Genomic DNA, 18,257 nt, shown 5'->3' with positions numbered 1-18,257 from the left:
TGGCGGGGCGCTGTTGCTTCACGGCAGGGCTGCTGGGGGCGGTGGGGGGGGGGGTTTGCCAGCACAAAGCCCCGTGCCCAGACGGCCTGGCTTTTCTTTGTCTCTTAAACCTGGTTTTGATTAGGGGCAAAGAGTTGCTGCACCAGCACCGGGTGCTCCAAGACAGAAAGCGCTCTCCGTGGGCCCGTCCTGGCCATGCTGCTCCCCTGCTTGCGAGGGTTTGAGCATCCTTGTGCAGGAGTGACCCACAGATCTGCACGCCGAGCGCACAAGCCTTGCACGCTGTGCTCCTCTCCATGTCCTGTCATGGTCCCCTCCCCATCCCACAGAGTTGTCAGGTCTCGCTCTCTGTGTTAGAGACTTCGCACATCTGAGAAAGACGGAGTTCTACCATGATAGTTCTGCCTTCTGCTGGAAATACCTTGTTGGGAACGTTTTTAATCGTAACTCCAATGATACACGACTGGTACAGACAATTGAAAACACAGCAAAAGGCTTTTTCCCTGAAGGTATATGCTTCTGGATGTACGTTTCTCAAACCCAAAATTGGTGCGTTGTGTGCACCATTCCACAGTTTGCTTGTTTTCAGCTTATATATTGGGTCTTTCCAGATCAGTAAATCGACTTCTACATTCATAACTGTGCTAGTCTGCCGGGTCGATGGCCTGTAAGTGGCATTGCCAGGCCTGCCTGGGGGCACTGTGGTGTTTCCTGTAAGTTTTTGCTATTACAGGCGGTGAGGAACTTTATCCTGTGTGGAGCTTTCCCCCCAGTGAGCTGCCCTTAGAGCCAGGTCCTGGGCTCTTTTGCCCAGGGGCCTTGGTTGTGCCCCTCCAGGGAAGCATTCTTTAGGGACCCAGTCCCTCTCTTTTGGGAAGGCCTCTCTGCCTACTCGCGCGGCTGCTGCCTCCCACCTCTTCCCCCAGTGCCCAGGGAGTCCCTCCTCTAGCCCCCAGTCCCAGAGGACCCTTAGGGACAGTGGCACCTTTAGGGACAGGCTGGTTCCTGCATGGACATGCCTTCCCTCAAGGCTGGGCTTCCTGCTCTCTGCTCACAGGAGGTGGGGGCCAGTGCCCAGTGGCCTGTGCGTGGCCTCCAGCGGGGAAGCTGGACTTTTTTTTGGAGCATGAATCATGCGTTTTGTCACAATTGTTTATACAAATGTTGCGTTATCTTCACAAAAGAATCCTATGCATCTTAGTATAAAAATGTCTTACCCTACGTTTGGGTAACATCACTGATCTGGGATGACCCAGCACACTTCCAGGTACCCCTAGACTTGCTCCCATTGGAGACTGACTTATTTCTGCCCCAGCTTTATTGAGAAGTGGTCGGCATATGGCATTGTGTGAGTCTGAGGTGTACCGTGTGATTTAATGCACATATACACGGTGAAGTAGTGACCGTGGTGAGGTTAGCGGCCACCGCCATTGATCGCCACACAAAAGTACAGTTTCTGAGATTCAGAAGCACGGTGTCCCCCAGGTAGGCCGTGGCGGGGTGTGCAGGGAGTTGCACGGGTGGCTCCTCGCCCACCCCACTCACATGGGTAGCAGGCCCACTGGGAGCCCTGAGCACCCTGCAGCTCGCGAGAAGCCCCTCAGACTGGGGCTTTAAGGAATGCTCTAGGTGATCCACGGGGAAATTCCCGCTTGAGGAGCCCCAAAAGCCAAAGTTGATGAGGGCCTTGGGTATGGCAGAGGGAACTGAGACAGGAGCAGTAGGTCCACTGGCCACGTGGCTTCCAGGAGGGTGGTCCCAGGCACCCTCGGGGGGCCCCTCTCTGGCTCTCTGGCTTCGCTCCCCTCCCACCTGCCACCTGCTAGGGGGCAGTTCTCCCAGTCACAGTGGGGCCGTGCAGTCAGCCCTGGCCTGGCCTGGGACCAAAATCAATGAGGACTACAGGGGGCATGGTGACAGCTGTCCTACCGCTCATAGCCACATCCCCCATTAGGGCAGCCACACTTGCTCTACTGACCAGATCTCCCCATCCGTGTTAGCACAGAAAGTCTGGCCTGAATGAATGGTGTGACACTGCCGTATACTTTTTTTTTCTTTTTTAAGGTGACATTTTGAAGATTTATTTATCTGTCAGAGAGAGAGAGTGCGCGTGTACACAAGCAGAGAGGGAAGACAGGCTCCTCCCTGAGCAAGGAGCCTGATGTGGGACTCAATCCAGGATGCCGGGGTCATGGCCTGAGCCGCAGGCAGACGCTTACCCGACTGAGCCACCCAGGCATCTGCTTTTCACTCTTTTAATTCAGCAGCAAGAATTTCAGTTCAGGAGAAATCTCATACAGAGCCCCAGTGTGTATCAAACAGCCCGAGGGAGAATTGGCCCGGTTGGGACAGGAGTAGGGACTGGGCGTCTGCCCCCTAGGCCTCTGCTCACCTCTCCCATGGCCCTGAGTGGCTCTGTGGAAGTCCCGGCCCCTTAGAGCATGGTTTAAAGCCACTGGGATAGCTGGGTGTGCGGTCAGCCCAGAGCAGAATTAGAGGCCAGAAGGCCCAGGTTGAGATCCCCAAGGGCACTGGACAGGTCGTTGAACTTCTCCATGCGTTCTCCAGCTTGGGTGATGGGGGTGATGGGTTTTCGCAATTGCAGGGACTGCCAGGCCCCACGGGTCACATGAGCATTTGAACTGTCATCGGGGATGTGGGAATAAACCAAGATGGCCCGAGAGAGAACAGCCTAAGGTCTTGATTTGGAGCCGGCTGCGGCAAGGGAGGGGTCAGACCTGCACTTAGCAGACCCGGAGGCAGGCTGGAGTAGGGAGGCAGGCTGGAGTAGGAACGGTTCCTAGTGGGAAGGAGGAGGCTGGGCTGTGCCCGACTGGAGGCTGTTGGCGAGGGAGGCCGCTGCCTTTGTGGCTTCCCGCATGCTCTGCGGTCGGTTCGGGGAGTGTAGTTGAGCGTAGTTGGCTTTCTTTGGCTGCTGGATGAGGAGGGAAGCCGGGGTAAAGATTAGGGTAGCTGCCGGTTTGTGTTGTGGTTTGATTCCTTAGGCTGGCGGCTGCAGGGTGTGAGACACGGGTCTGTCTGACGTCTGCTCTGCCCATTGCCCGTTTGTATATTCAGTCCCTCGGGGGTGCGGCCAGACCTGGGGCCTTGCTTCCCAGCAGTTGGGGGTGGGGGCGACAGGTCCCCTGCAGCCAGACGGGCCTGGTTCGGTGGTGCTGCAGGGCACCGTGCTGGGTGAGAGGCAGGGGAAGAAACTTCAGCTCGCATGAGGTGCAAAGGCAGGGGAGTACTGGGGGGGCTGATCAGTGAGCCCTCAGGTGGGGTTCAGTGGCCTGGGGAGTCCGGCTCTGGCTGTTGAGAAAGATCCTTGAATGTGACCCTGGGCTTCAAAAAATGATGGGTCTTTACCAGGCAGGCCTTGTGTATTTGTCAGAGCACAGAATACAGTCGTGGGGCGGGAGCTTGATGTGAACCTAGTTGGTATCAGGCTCCTGCTGTGCCCTGCGCCGCCCTGCATGCAGGCTCCTGCTTCCAGAGCATTCCTTACTCCCATGTAATGGCTAAGGGAACAGGCCCCGAGAAGTGAACGGACTGACCCGAGGTCATACGTGGATTCCCTGCATCCCCCTCCAGGGCTGCTCCCCAGGAATAGGGAGGCCAGACTCTCCCCCAGGCCTTGTGGGCTCTGGCCCCGACTTCCCCTCAGACCCCCCTCCCCCATGTGCCTGCTGCCCGGCTCGTGGCCACTGCTGGCCACTGCGCCTACACCACACGCACTTCCTGCCTTGGCATTTGCACAAGCCTCTCTGCCTGGAGCGCTGCTTTCCCGACTCTGCTCAGCCCCCGTCCAGCGCTTCCCCGAAGCTCCCATCCGGGGAGGCAGGCACGGCTCGGGGGTGACTGCCTGTCCCCCATAACCCACGCCACGGTGATGACTGGGTCATCATGGAGGCCCCGAAGCCTGGTGCGGGTACAGATGACATTGTCCCGGAATACAGGTCGCAGAAGTTCATTCATGGGCACTCTGTGAGTTTCCCTCGAAGGAAGAGAAACTGAATTTAAAATCCGAAAATGAAAAATACTTTATTGGAAAACAGGAACGTGGTACGATTAGAAAGGAGATGATCTCTGTCTTGGTTACGCACCACTCCAGCTTGGAGGGTATGTTGTGCTGTCTGTGAGTCTAGGCGTCAGAAGGACCCACTGCCTTATCTTGGGTCCAGGAGGTGCTCCCACAACTCAGTGATGCAGGTCCTGGGCAGCTGGTGGCTCTCGGTGGTCGGCTGGGGCACAGGTGCACCTGGAAACATGGGCACAGGCCCCCTGGGTGGCCGGAGGGGAGGCTGCTGTCATGTGTCCATCACTGTCACCACAGCTGCCTGAGCCCCATGAGCGGGGCTGTGACTCACTGTCGGTGCTGTCGGCCTGGGCACCTGCCGCCTCCCTGTGTTTGCTCCTCCCCTGCCTGCGCCACATGGCCCATTCGGGACATCTGTCTGCCGGCAGACGCACGAGGCAGAAGAGCTGGTGTCTGTCCGTGCACAAACCTGCCTGCTACAGAAACTTGCTTCCACAGACTTGCACCCATCCAGGGAGGCCCTCCCCCACACCGCCCCACCTCATGCCCCCTGTGCCAGAGCCTGCCCAAGTTCAGGTCACCTCCTGCCTTCTCTCCAGGAGGTCTGTCCATCACACACTTCTCTGTTCTGTGCCCCGCTGCCCCAGCCCTGGTGACAAGAGTCTAATCCTATTGGCCTCCCTTCGGTGAAGAAAGGAGAGGCACCCTATATTGCGGTGGCACAGAGGGTGGGTGGCAGACAGGCATGGCGGGTGACAGACGGGCACAGCAGAGTTGCGCAGTGCATGCTGCAGAGAGCCGTGTGGACACTGTGGGGGCAGGAGCAGCGCAGGGACCGGGGTGGGTGGGGGACAGGTCAGGGCCATAGCCTGTGTATGCAGCCCGAGTCCGTGCTCACACAGTCTGTGGATGAGGGGAAGACAGGGGCTTAGAGACTCACCTCACGTAGGCCGTGTGCGACCTCGCCCTGAGGCCTGAGGTCTGGCATCCTTCTAGACTCGCCCCTTCTGCTCACTGATCACCTCACCGTCCATGTGTTCTGGGAGCTCTTTGCCTTCTGATGTCCCCCGATCCATTTCCGCATCATACTGCAGTGCTCCCCCAGGCCAGGCCCTGATCATTTCTCCGTGGACCACAAGCCATGCTGCCCTGGGGACCCGGTTCCTGATCGTGCCTGAGCCGTGCCTCTGGCAGACCTCACGGATGAGGGGCTCACTTCCTCTGCCTGAGTCCGTGTCTGTTTCACTTTGCCTCGTCCAGGAAGCCCCTAGGGCTGGGTTGGATCCTTGCCCTGTGCTCCGCACATTCCAGGACTCTTGCCCTGTGCGGTCATGATGGGTTTATGGGCCTCTGAGTCCGCTGTGAGCTTCTGGGGCAGTGGCAGGTCTCACTGCTCAGCCCAGGAGGTGCGCGTGGGTGAGTGCTGGGTCCCAGAGGGCATCCGGGGTGAACGCCAGCTGCTTACAGAGTGGCTGAGGGTGGGTGAGGAGACCAGCTGATGTGACCGCCAGCTTCGGAGGAGCGAAGCCTTCCAGATACTGTCTCTGTCTCAGACTGGTGCTGGGAACCCCATCTGCACCCCCTCTCTGCTATTCCTGGGGAGCAGGCGGAAATGAGTCTGGATAAGAGACGTACTGTCCCCTGTGTCCATCTCTCTGTTCACGTGTCTGTTCTTCCCTTTCCCCTCTTTCCTTCCTTTCTCTCCTTTCCTTCCTTCCTTCCATCTGTCCTTCCATCCATCAGTCCTCCTCTTTGACCCAGTATCTGTGGAGCGTCTTCTCTGAACCAGGCACGTGGGTGTGTCCCAGAGACTAGAGTTCGGGGGCCAACCAGAGCAGGACCCTGGGGCTTTGAGCGGTCAGTGCTCCCTATTTCCTGCCTGTTCTCTGCCTCCCCTGGGAATGCTCAGGGAGGGCTGGGGAGACGGAGGATAGCCCGGTCGGGGTGGGGGGTGGGGTACAGACGGTGCTCAATTGACTGGATGCCCCCACGTGCCACAGATTGGCTTTATGTCATTTCAAGACCATGAAAGATCAGAAATGTCTCCGGGGAGAAAAACAAGATCATTCATCCCATTTGGGAGGAAAATTCACATAGAAGGAAAGTCAGGCCAAACTTGTGTTCTCAGAACCAGAAGTAGGTGTAAGACGGGAAGTCACAGATCTCTCTGAAGACAGAATTCATCATGCTTATCCTCTCCCTTCCTTTGTTCTCAGGACTGCTCCCATCTTTCCACGGCTCCTCTGATTTCTGGTCCGTGGGAAGCCTCTGGCCCCCATGCTCCAGGGCTTCAGGTGAGGGCTGTCTGTTGGGTGACGGAGGCCAGCAGTGGGGCCGAGCCCACAGGCCTCAGGCTGCATCAGATTCCTTGGAGACTCCAGTGCGGCTTCCTGGGCTGGCCCTGGGGCTCTGACTCAGTAGCTCTCGGCTGGAGCGGTCTCCGTCTGGCCTGCCTCTGGCACCCACGTCCCAGGGGTCAGGAAGGCAAACCGGCTTACCCTGATCCGAGAAACAAAGAGCAGGTGTCCCTGTCAGGGCAGTCCACCTTGGCCCTTCAGGGTGTGTGAGGTGGCATGGCTGAAGGTTCTGGAAAGCACTTGTTATGAGGATGGAGAAGGCCTGGAACCTTCACAAGCAGGGCTTGGGGGTGGTACCAAAGCAGAGGCGTGTGCGCAGGAGGTCTGTGACCTGAGCCTGTCTGGGTTGTGCCCAAGATGGAGGAAGCAGGGTCGGGGCACGTGGGACCTCCTGGCCCACCCCTGCCCTGAGACTCTGCTCTCCATTTCATCCTCAAAATGTGCAGGCCTGAGCCTATTGTTCTCACCCCACCCTGGATCTCCCTGCTGCGGGGACACCATAAGGGGAGTGGTGTTTGCTCCTCCCCTTTTTTTTGCGCAGGACTGTGAGTAGGCCTTGGCCCTGAGCGCATAGGTGGGCTCCGTCCTGGAGGTGTGACCCCGCGGCAGGGGCATTTCCAGCTCCCACAGCTTCTCCCATCTCAGCTGAGCCTCTGATTCTACCGCAGGTCTGCAGCCGGACCATGGGAATGGGCTCCTCTGAGCAGCCTGCCCTCCGGCCTCCAGGGCCACTGGCGCTCTGTCCATCTGCTGCTGGTTGGTCTGTGCCATTGAGGATGGCAGGGCCGGCTTCTGCCACAGGTTTCCCACACAGCGTTGCCAGCAGGAGCTCAGACGGTGACCTCTGTCTAGTGGAACTGCCCGCCAGGCAGACAGGCACCCCAGAAATTCTGTTTCCAGTAAACAGTGTCTTTTCACTATTTGCAGGAACCTTATAATGGCTAATTTTGGCATCCACAGCAGGGATTGGATCACCGTGTTAAAATAAAACCAAGTTTGTTTGTTTATTTATCTGCAGTGTGACTTACGTATGCAGAGCTGCAGGGTCCAAGTCTGTAAAGGCTTCTGTGTGCTCTGCATCACTACCACCGAGGGCAGGAAACAAAGCAGGCCCATGGCCCAGAACTCTCCCTCATGCCCTCTCCCAGTTTCCCAAAGCAGCATCTTGTCCAAGACAGGACCTTGGCCAGTGGGTGAATGAGACATCAAGGGACCTTGGTGAGGGAGACAGAGCCAGTGGGGGATGCTCTGAGTAGCCGAGAGGTTTCCTTAAGGAGGTGGGGCTCGCTCAGTGGGACTGAAGTATTTGTTGGGGTGACAGAGGTTTCCCTTCTCAAGGGAAACCTGCTTTCCGCTTGTCCCTGGGTACTACCTGTTCCCAGCCTCAGGCTGCATCCACCCCCCTTTCCAAGTGGCTTTGAAGAGCCTGGCCCTGGGAACGCTGGGGGCACTTGGCTCCTGCAGCCTCCAGAAGGAGAGCAGCTGCTCTGCCTGGTGCCCGGGCAAGCAGGCCTGAGTCCTGGCTGGCCCGTTAGGGCGGGGAGCTGTCTGGCGGTCATCTCGGTCATGCCGACATTCCCCTGCTCCTCCCATACATCCTGGGGCACAGGGCCCAGCCACTTCCCATAGCAGGGTCTTACACCTCAGGGTACTAGAAAGTTCCTTCCTCACCCAAATTCAAGCTCACCTCCCCTGCATGGCTCTGACCAGGCCATCTGCGCCCGCTGGCCGGGCTCTCGTGAAAACTGAGCTGGGTCTGTGATTCCGTAGCTCTAAGAAGTCCAAGAAACGCCCTGAAGTGGCTGTGAAGCCCAAACCCTCACCCCGACTCACCATTTTTGATGAGGAGGTGGACCCTGATGAGGGGCTCTTCAGCCCAAGCTCGAAGCTCTCCACCCAGCGCCCCGCAGAGGACGTGCCCCTCCAGGACCGTAAGTAGAGCCTTCAGGCCTTCCCTCTACTCTGGGTGTCTGCTCCATGACCCAGCCAGACTCTTACAAGTGGGTTGGACCCACCACACGTGAGCACAGTGGAGATCTTCCCCTTGTCCTGTTTTGACGTGGTCCACGCTCAGCTTACGGAGATTTTCTGCTGGAGAGATTAGTCATGCGCTTTGTGTCTCCATAGCCTGGAACCTTCCAGGACTATATGTTTGTTCTAATCACCCTGGGGAAGTGGGGGTGGCATCTTTATCATTCCAGTGGCCAGATGTGGGCACTGTCTGGGAGGGAGATGCAAGTACCCAGGTGTGCCGCGACTCTATGATAGATTCTGTGTGACCTGAGTAGACCCCACTGGCGGGTCCTGGGCAGAGTCGGAGAGAGGAGAGCCGAGCGGCCTTGGGACTCCTCTACTTGTCCCGAGATCTGACCTTTCGTCACCCCACCCGGGTCCTCGTTCAGAATGGACAAATGCTGTCCCCCATTAACCCAGCACTTGGTGACCACCCACGGAGGGCCAGGCTCTGTACCGAGCCCGAGAACACATTGATGAGAATGACAGTCCCGGCCTCACAGCTCTGAGGACATGTCTTGGAAATTTTAGCATCACCTTTGAGTGCTGTCCCTTGCCCTCTTCCTGTCCCCACCCGGGCCTCTTCCTCCAGTTCTCTGCTCTGCCTTGTCCCTTGCTCACTGTCTCCTGGTTGGGCTAGGAGGCTGGGTGAGGCTGTCCCCACCTGTGCCCCCAGCTGCTGAGGACAGGCCAGGACATCCTTTGACCACTCTGCCCCTGCCTTCTGCACAGCCCTGAAGTTGTTCGAAGACCCTGACCTCGGCGGTGCTGTCCCTCTGGGTGACCCCTTGCTGCTGTCTGCCGCCCGTGAGAGTGGAGGGACCGTGTCCCACGCGGAGCTGTTCAGGTACCACCTGTCCCTCGGGCGCTCCTCTGCCAGCCCTCAGAGCAGCCTGGGCAGAGCCGGGGACCCGTCCCCGTGTGGGAGCGTCTCACCGGCTTCGGCCACCAAGAGAGGGCATCTTGGCCCATCAGAGGCAGGAGCCTGTGGGTGGGCGCTGACCAGGAGGCAGTGGCGGGGATTGGGGCAGGGATGGGGATGGGCCACAGGCCGGGTAGCTCTGCGAGTTCCAGAAAGAACTTCGTGAATATGAGTCTTTGACTTCCCACACTCACGCTTTCATAATTTATGTGAAGAATAATTAAATTATATAATCACAAGAGCAAGTATAACTGGCATAAATACGTTTAGGTACAACCATTAAAATGGGTTCTTGGTAGCACACAGCCCTCCTCGGGGAGAAAACCGCAGGTATGCTGGACCACAGCCGGTCCCAGGAGGGTCCCAGGGTCAGGCTATAGAGGGGAGGGCGAGGCATGGTCTGTTGCGCAGAGGTGGGTGGACGGAACGTGTGCACGGAGGCTCCTGCTTCAGGGTGCTGGCCATGGTCCATGTGCCACAGCCTACACATGGCCTGATTTCATCCTCACAGTGGCCCCCACCTAGATGCGAGCTTCCCCAGGACAGAGCTGGGCTTGGAACCCAGTCCCCTGGTCTGTGTCCTGTCCTCCCCGCACCTTCCAGGACCCTCGAAGCACTTAGAGGAGGAGAGGCTTGGAGATCTGCCTCCTGCCCTGGGCCAGCCGCTTATGCGTGTGCTGGCTGTGCTCTCTGCATGCTTGGTACTGTTTGTCTCTGCTGCGTCACTCGCACCCCCAGAACGCGGCTGTGCTCAGCGGTTTACAGGAGGCTGAGCTGTGTCTTTCCAGGAACGTGGTGCTGAGACGCTGTCCTCTGCGCTCTCGTTAGCAGCCTCGGGCTATTAGCCCTGTCAGTGCCCGAGTCACAGCGAATGCGTCTTGTCTTCACATCTCCCCATGGGCCCTGGCACCTGTTCACTGTCATCTGTGTCCTTGCCCCTGACCGCCCCAGCAGGCTGGGAGAAGCTGGGGTGGCGATACCTTGAGAGGAGAAACTGAGGCAGTAGAGTCAGTCCCGGGGAGGGCGTCAGGGCCCCGTGGAGTGTGCCCTACTCGGGGAGGCTCTGCCATCTCCAGGACTCGGTGTGTCCCAGGGAGGCCATTCCGTGGGGCCTTTCTTGGCACAGTCTTTCCTGAGTCTGTGATGCCAGCACTTCCTGACCCACGTTCTTCAGGGCTCCGGTGTCCCTTCAAGGGGTTCTGTGGCCAGACGGCTGGGGCAGTACCAGTGTTCAGCACAACTCTGGGCATGAGTAGGAAACAGCGTGTAGCGTTGCATGTTTCCATTGGTCTCTGGGGCCCTTTCTCTTTGTCACGCCTCTTGGCGTCCCCCACAGCCCTCTGAGAATTACTGGGGAATGGGTGTCCGCGGCCCTGCCTTCACTCTGCCACACGGCTGGTGAGAACGAACTCACGTTCTGAGAGCAGGAGCCGCGTCGTACTCTTTGTGGGGCTCCACGACTATCCAGGCAGCGATCAGGGTTCCTGACGATAAAAAGCTTCCTAATCCTCTTCCATTCGCTGGTGCTGTCACCCACCCGTTCATGGCATTGTGGCCATTAGTGAGCCTGAAGCCCCCCAGAGCACTCTGCCCCACAGGTGTGGGGGTCTCACAAGCCTCAGTATCCCCCTGCTGTGCAGCCAGGCCAGTGGTCGGGGCCTGTCCCCTGTGAGAACCTGGGGAGGTTTAGTGGGACTGGGGTCTTCAGAGCTCTGCGCTGCCTCTCTGTGGGAGCCGGGCCTTGGCATTCATGAGACCCAGTTCCAGCCGTGACTCGGGGATCCTGGGTAGAAATAGAGTTCATGGAAAGGGGTGCCCCTGCCACCACCTGTACCCCAAGCGTGACGGTCCCACCTGCCATGACAGCAGCTGCTGCTGAGTTCCCAACAGGGTTTGCCCCAGCTGCATAAATCCGGGCTGCTGACATGGGCTCTTAGCTGCTGCTGCTTCCCGAAGGCCCCTGTGGGAGGATAATTCAGTCCCCCTGAGCTGTTCCGGGGCTCCAGCCCGGGTGGAGGCTGCAGGAGGAGCCCGCACCTGCCCCAGGGCCTCAGGGATGAGCCGCTGCCTTGGGGAGCCGGGCCACAGCTGAGCTGAGGTGGCCAGGAGCAGCCGGTCTTGTCACACTTCGGGGATTGCCTCAAACCCAAGACAGCTACCTCTCCGAAGGCCTGGCTTGGGCTGGGCCCTCTCTGGCTGGGCTGGAGGGACAGCTCTGCCATCCTCAGAGGCTCTGACTCCTCCCTTTGGGGTCTCTGCCCCACCTCAGGGGGGTGACCCAGAGCTCCTCTGGCAGCTGGTACTTGGCAGGCCGCCCCTCCAGGGGAGAATGGTGCTGGGCACGCCACGCTCCAACAGACTGCTTCCTAGCCCGGTTGATGTCTGAGCTGGACCCCATTGACATGGGGAGACTGAGGACCAGGGAAGGAACATGACAAAGCGGACTGAGGCCACTGGTGAAGGCACAGTGGGAGGGAAATGGAGCCGTGTTCCAGGCACCGTGTGCTGTGCTTCCGGGCCCACAGCGGCTCTGCAGGCCTTGCTGGGTGATGTGGGCGTTCCCATCTCGCAGATGGGGACTCCGGGGTCTTCTGCCTCTAGCACCTGAGCCCTCTCTCCCTTGTCCCCAGCATGGCAGATGCGGCCTGCTGAGAGACCCTTAGACACCTTGGCCCAGGTGTGGGCAGCCCCGGTCCAGATGTCTCTGCTGGTTGCTGGTTTAGGAAGCATGTAAAGGGCAGGCATCCTCTTCTAGGAATTCAAAAATTGGCCCTTGGATTTCAAAGGGAGTTTTCCGTGTGACTCTGTGAAGGCCCCCCAAGATGGTGTTACCAGACTCCCCACTGTTCCCCAACCCTGGGTCTCCTGCTGTCTCCCGGTTCCAGACTAGACTGGCCGGCATGCAGCTTCTCCCAGAGGATAGGATGGAGGTTGCTGTGCCCCTGAGAGTGTGAAGCCAGGAACGCATGCTGTCTGCCTTGTGCCTGAGAGCATGAAAACCCTGGTCAGGCCATTTTCCTTAGCATCTTCTGGAAGCTAGAGCATCCCTGAAATGATCTCATCCAGCTCCTCGCTGATGGGGATACTGAGGCCCAGGGAGGGGAAGGGACCTGCCAGGGGTCACTTATTTTGCAGTTTTTTCGATTACTGTGTCCCAGATGGGACTGCCATCTGTCAAAGGACAGAAGAGTGGACAGCAGGTGTCCTGAAGCCTGACCCAGAGAGAATTTTCTGAGGATGCAGGTGTGTGGAGGTTTTCACAGAATCCCAAGAGAAGCTCCTCCCTCAGGGGAGGAGTCTGGATCAGGGGGTCTGGATTAGGTCCTCAGAGGCCTCAGGTCCAGTAGGTGTCAACTGAAAGGCCTCAGGGGGCCTGTGGCCTCAGCAGAAAGAGAGACCCTCAACCCTGGAGAAATTCCAGTCTGAAAGGGCTTCGTTGCATTGGTGCCCCAGGAAGGCATACACACCTGAGAGACCCAGGCACCCCCAGGACAAGTCCTGTTCCTTCACAAGCTGGCCATGAGCCCCAGACAAGGCCCTTTATCTCTTTGTACCTCAGTTTTCAATCTTCTGTCTGTGAAATGAGAGTACGACCTGCTCCCAGACAGCGTCTAGTTACCATTCAGTGAATTAGTGAACATGGAAATGCCTGGCCTCCGTAGGCATTCAGCAGGGTGTGGATTGGGTGGCTGGGTGCTGGGATGGATTGAAAGGGTCTTGCATTGTGCATCTGGTTTCCACAAACTGAGTTTCTCTGCTGCCTGTTCCAGGAACCAGCCGCAGAAGCTCGCTCAGACAAAGAGGGCAGAGGCAGGTTGTGGCCTCTGGGGTACCTGGTGCCTGGGGCAGGTCCTGTGTGACCGTCCCACTGCCGCGGGCTGGAGTCCCACCCAGCGATGGGCTGTTGGGTCCAGGACTCTGGCCCCGGCCCTCAGTGGGCCCACAGTGGGCACCGTGGATGGGTGGCACCACCCCACCATGGTCAGATCCCCTCATCAAGTCTTTCTCAGGCTGAACTTGGTGCAGACGAGGGCTCAGCTCCTGAAGTCAGACACCCTGGTCCGGACCCAGGCACCATCACATGTGGTCGTCTCACAGGTAGCTTGGCCTCCTGAGGCTAGAGTGTCCCATCTGCGGGTGGAGCTCCGCCGTACCCCCAGAGGGTTTGGGGTAGACCAAGGTACGGTGTGTGTCCGCAGTGCTTCGTACAGATCAGGAGCTCTGCGTCTGGCTGCTGTTAATCTTCTTGGGAGGTTAGGACAAGCCTCAAGCGCCATCATCTAGCGAGGGATCCCCTGAAAAGCAGAGGCCGCTGAGGGGCTGCAAGGAGGGCAGAGGCTGTCCCCTAGCTCCTGTGGAAAGGCCGGGTGGGGCAGGGCCCGTCGCCCTGCCCAGAGCGGGGTGCCCTTGCCTCGGGGCCTTGCTCCCTCTGCGGGAGGTCACATTCAGAGCTTCCCCTCTGGTTCCCTAGAGTTGAAGAGGACTTGGACCAGATTCTGAACCTGGGAGCTGAACCCACAGCCAAGCCCCAGCCTAAGCCCAAGCCGCCAGTGGCAGCTAAGCCAGCGCTTCCCCGAAAGCCAGCCGTGCCCCCCACAGCGGGCCCGCCAGAGGCTGTGGCGGGGCCGCGGAAGCAGCAGCAGCAGATTCAAGCCATGGACGAAATGGACATCCTCCAGTACATCCGGGACCACGATGCGCCCAGCCAGGCCACCCCCAGCCTCTTCTGACCCTCGCACCCCTGGACCGGCCCTGGGCTGGCAGAGCCTCTCCCCAAAGAGATGTGCACCGAGGGAGGCACCATGCGCCACGGGGCCAGGACCTCTGCTCCCAGGGGAGTGGGTAGACGCCCAGGTCATAGGACCCTGTACCACCTTGGTATTTTGTTTTGTTTTGTTTGCCTGTGGGGTCAGAGAACCCTGCAGGGCACAGACAGAGGAGTCCCCACAGGAACTGGGGTCAGATTGTCTCAGCCATGTGGGTGTGGAGGGGAGAGCGTCTGGGGTGCCTTGCTAACCAGGAGCTTAGCCCCTTGGATGAAGCTGAGGCCACAGGGGCCCCAGGGTGCCTTACTCAGGGCAGGGAAACTTTGTGTCCATCCATGCCTGCTGCAAGGTAGCGAGGGTCTGCCAGCTCGGGAGGAGGAGTGGAGTCCCTGGGCAGTATGGCTCCTGGGGACCTGCAGGCTCCAAGAGGGTCCCCGGGGGACAGATACGGAGTGGGTGCCTGGGAGAGCCTGGTTGGGTGGCATGTTCCTGAGCAGCCTCTGGTCCCCAAGGGCTAAGCAGGGTGCTTTCCCATGTGTCCAACTCGAGGGAGACATGAGGCCCAGTGCCTGTCTCTTTCGGGTGTGGACGGCCTGACAAGCCCCTGGTCTTCCTCCCTCCTTCCCCAGGGAATGCCTGGCCAGACCATGGCTCTGTGGGTCTCTGGCCATGGCCAGTGTCCACCTTTGCAGCTCTGAGCAGAGTGGTCCTGGCACCTTCCAGAACACTGCCTGGCCCGCAGCTGGGGCATCCCTCCTACTCACGGTGGGCTTAGGCATCATACTCTTAGCTGCTGCTTCAAGCACTTTGTCCAGCGGTGGGTGCTGCCAGGCCTTCCCTGTCCCCCAGATCTGGACGTGCTCACCGGCCTCTCGGCAGTGGGGACCACCTCTCCGGGGAGAAGGAGCCCTGTGCCAGAGCAGGGCCAGTGCCTTAGACTTGCCGCCCGCCCCCACACCCTGCACAGGGGGTGGGCATGACGCAGTGCTCAGGAAATTCAGTGAACCGTGTTTAATAGAGCAAAGAGTATCTTTTTAAATATATTCTTCATGTTCAGAACTAGTTTTTATTGAGACACAGTTTTTAATGAAATGCAACCCCTGTTGTCCCTTGGCTTCTCCTGCTTAATGAGACCCCAGAGGGGGTTTGGAGGTGGGACCCCAGATGCTTTCCTGATCGGGACCGCCAGCCAGCCCTGAGGGAGGCTCCAGACCAGGCTGGTTGTTTGCCATCATCAGTCTCCAGTGCCCTGCTCCTGCCCCACGTCCAGACCTGTGACCCTGTGGGGCACTCCCTCTGCTCTGTCCTGTGTCTAATGCACCCCGGCACCTGCGGCAGCTGTCAGGTCTGAGGAGGCTGCCCTCCCCCAGCCTGGGCCAGAGGGACAGGAGGGAGGTAGGCAGTCATGAGGTCTGAGGGCTGCATACCTTCTCCTCTGCCTTCCCCGGTCTCCCAGGTCGTTGTCCCCGGGGCACCGGCTGCCAGCTGCTGGCTGCAGGGCTCCTTGTGCCTGCCATCCACTTCCCTTTCACTGCCAGGCCTCGTGCCCCCACCCTGCAAGGCCTCAGAAGGAGCGCGTGCTGAGGGGAGGGCTGTCTCTCTGCTTTCCCTCCTGTGCCAGCTCCCCACCCGCTGCCCCTACTCAGCAGCTATGACACGGGCGGAGGGCACAGCCGGCAGGTGCCCAGAAGGGGTGGCGGAGGGAACCTACCGTTCTGGGGTGGGGTCACCCACTGCAGGCCAGCCTCCTCCCTAGAGGCCTAGTGCTGCCTAGACACCAGAGTGAAGACCGGCACATCCCCCAATAGTGGCGCTCGAGCCGCGGCTGGTTCTCCTCTGTGGGTCTGTGACCTGCTGGTGAATTGATGACGCCCGGTGATCCAGTAAAGGTCACATCAGTGACCCACTCCAGCATTTGTTGATGGTGGTTTCTCTGCACCCAGTCTGGTGGGGAGCGCTGGGGAGGGCAGGGGAGCATCCTGCTGGCAGCGGGCTTGGCAGGGGGTGCTGCCCTGGAAGGACCCTGGGGTCTGCCATGGCTCTGGCCAGGCTCCCCGGCTGCTGCTCACAGGGCGAGTTGAGGCCAAAGGGAGGATTCCACTGTGTATGCAAACTGGGGCCGAGGGGCCAGAGGCCCAGGCTCCGCAGGGGTCACTGCATCAGTAACTGGCCAGCCAGGACCCTTGGAAATAGTCTGGAAAGAGAACCTTTAGCTTCTCTTCACGGTGGGGACTGGCCTAGGCTTGGACTGGTCTTCGGCTCTTTAAGCTCCGACGTCAAGTACATCCTTACACACGCCTGTCCTGGCCTGCTTCCTCTGGCCGGAGCTCAGATTCTGAGACACTGCTCTGTGCCTGGACCCCAGAGGTCTTGGCCAGATGTTTATGCAGACTGACAGCCCCTGGGGAACTAGAAATGGGTCCCCAGGAGCCAGTAAGGCCCCAAGCTGGGGTGGGCTGTGGGCCAGCACCGGCCTCCTCCCCCTGCTTGGCTTTGGCTCTCATAGCTAGGCTTCACTTGGGGTCTTGGCTCCCAAGGACAAGCTCCCAAGGACAAACAGCTGGACTCTTCTGAGAAGGGCCCTGCAACCAGGATCCTGCCACCTACTGCTTACCACATGAAGAAAACCGAGAGGTGGAATTCAGGGGCAGTAGCCTTTGTTTTGAGGCCGCCATGAGCTCCGTGGACGGGACGCACCCTCCGTGGCGGGGGTCCCCCTCCCGCCCCAGCATGGTTCTCTCAGGAAGCCAGGAACTCCAGTTCTGCTGGGAAGTCCCCATCCTAGCACCCGTCCAGCTGGTCTGTGCAGTGGGGTTCGCTGGGCAATGCCTGCCCCTCCGAGCTCTGGCGCAACCGTGTTCACGTCCGTGCAACGGGCAGGAACATCCCCTCTCCTCCACGAGCTCGAGTCCTCACACTGGATGCAGACAAGACAGCAGACATCCAGCCACTTTCCAGGGCGCTCTGGCCTCAGTGCCCGCTGCCCACCCCCGGCATGGCGTTGGTACTCTGTGCAGAGATCAAACACCCAGCATCAGGCTTTGGTTTGCCTCCACCCTGGAATCTCCGGGGAGGCCTGGTGTGGGCGGTCATGCCCAGTCATCAGCTCCCCGACCATCCGGCTGAGCATATCCTCAGGAGGAAAGAAGCTGTGTGGCTGCCATTCCCTGGATGCCGGTGCTGCTGGGGCTCTGATGGCTGCCCAAAGCAGGCCTGGTCAACCCTCAGAGCCTTTTGGAGTGGCTGCCCTTTCAGTGTCAAGTTTCGGAGGAAACAATTCAGTATAAACCCTGATCACTCCAGACTGTTCCCCGTCAGCACCCTGAGGCCTCACAGCAGGGATCGCTGGCTGAAGGAGCCTTGGAGAAACCGGCCACTGGGCTCTGGGCATCGAAGGTTTGGGTCCAGTTGGGCTGTGTGACATCCCCTCCCCCCACCGCTCACAGTGCCAAGTGAAGAGACTTCCCTGGGCTCTTGTGAAGGGGCCTGCAGGACTGTGACATCCTGTTCATGCTGGAGGAATTTTCGTGGGGTGGTCACCAGCGCATCACGGGGGGACCCCGGCCCAGGACGAGCTAAACGCTGATGGGAAGCGGCCGGCTGTCAGTGGGTGGTCAGAAGGTGCCGGCGGGCTCAGCTCGGCCTGGCGTCCAGCCCGGGCACTGAGCCCTGATTGCCAGGTGCTGAGCTATGTCCACCGTGGAGAACAGAGCGACTTGGGGAGCATAACCTGGAGGGCCGGTACCGACCCCTCTCCCGGCTGACCTCGGCTCCGGTCCTCCGTGGCTCTGGCCACAGGTCAGAGCTGAGAGATTTCATGCCTTAAGTCACACTCGGGATAAAACCACGGCTTCTGGAGCGGGGACTGGGGGCTGACCTCGTGGCCTGGGTAAGCGGGAATCCCCGCGGACGACTCTCAGAGGCACCGATGCTTCTCTGCCAACGCAGCAGATAGCAGCAGCCTCTAAACGGGCTTTTTAGTACAGCTGAGTTCGCTCCCCGCAGCCCCGCAGCCCCGCAGCCCGGCCGGCCAGTCATTCCCTGGATCTGGGGCGAGACAGAGGGAGGCCAGGACCAGGTGGGAGGCACAACCCTGGGACTAGGGGCACGCAGGCAGCGAGAGGTGCCGTGAACATTTCCTGAGCATCTTTCCCGGGCAC

At 59.5% G+C, this 18,257-nt stretch overlaps 1 protein-coding gene across 1 annotated transcript in view; it reads left to right on the top strand.

Moving 5' to 3' along the window:
• The window catches only part of HS1BP3 (HCLS1 binding protein 3), a 29,182-nt gene extending 13,174 nt beyond the window's left edge, over nucleotides 1-16,008 (top strand). The window contains exons 5-7 of the mRNA XM_047744939.1: nucleotides 8,167-8,327; nucleotides 9,142-9,256; nucleotides 13,803-16,008. Coding sequence (XP_047600895.1) covers nucleotides 8,167-8,327; nucleotides 9,142-9,256; nucleotides 13,803-14,061 — 535 coding nt within the window. The 3' untranslated portion in view covers nucleotides 14,062-16,008. The remainder of the gene's footprint in view (nucleotides 1-8,166; nucleotides 8,328-9,141; nucleotides 9,257-13,802) is intronic.
• The last annotated feature ends 2,249 nt before the right edge of the window (nucleotides 16,009-18,257 follow it).

This window comes from Lutra lutra, chromosome 9 (genome assembly GCF_902655055.1).
Source record: "Lutra lutra chromosome 9, mLutLut1.2, whole genome shotgun sequence".
Taxonomy (NCBI): domain Eukaryota; kingdom Metazoa; phylum Chordata; class Mammalia; order Carnivora; family Mustelidae; genus Lutra; species Lutra lutra.
This window is presented reverse-complemented; position numbering and strand designations above follow the sequence as displayed.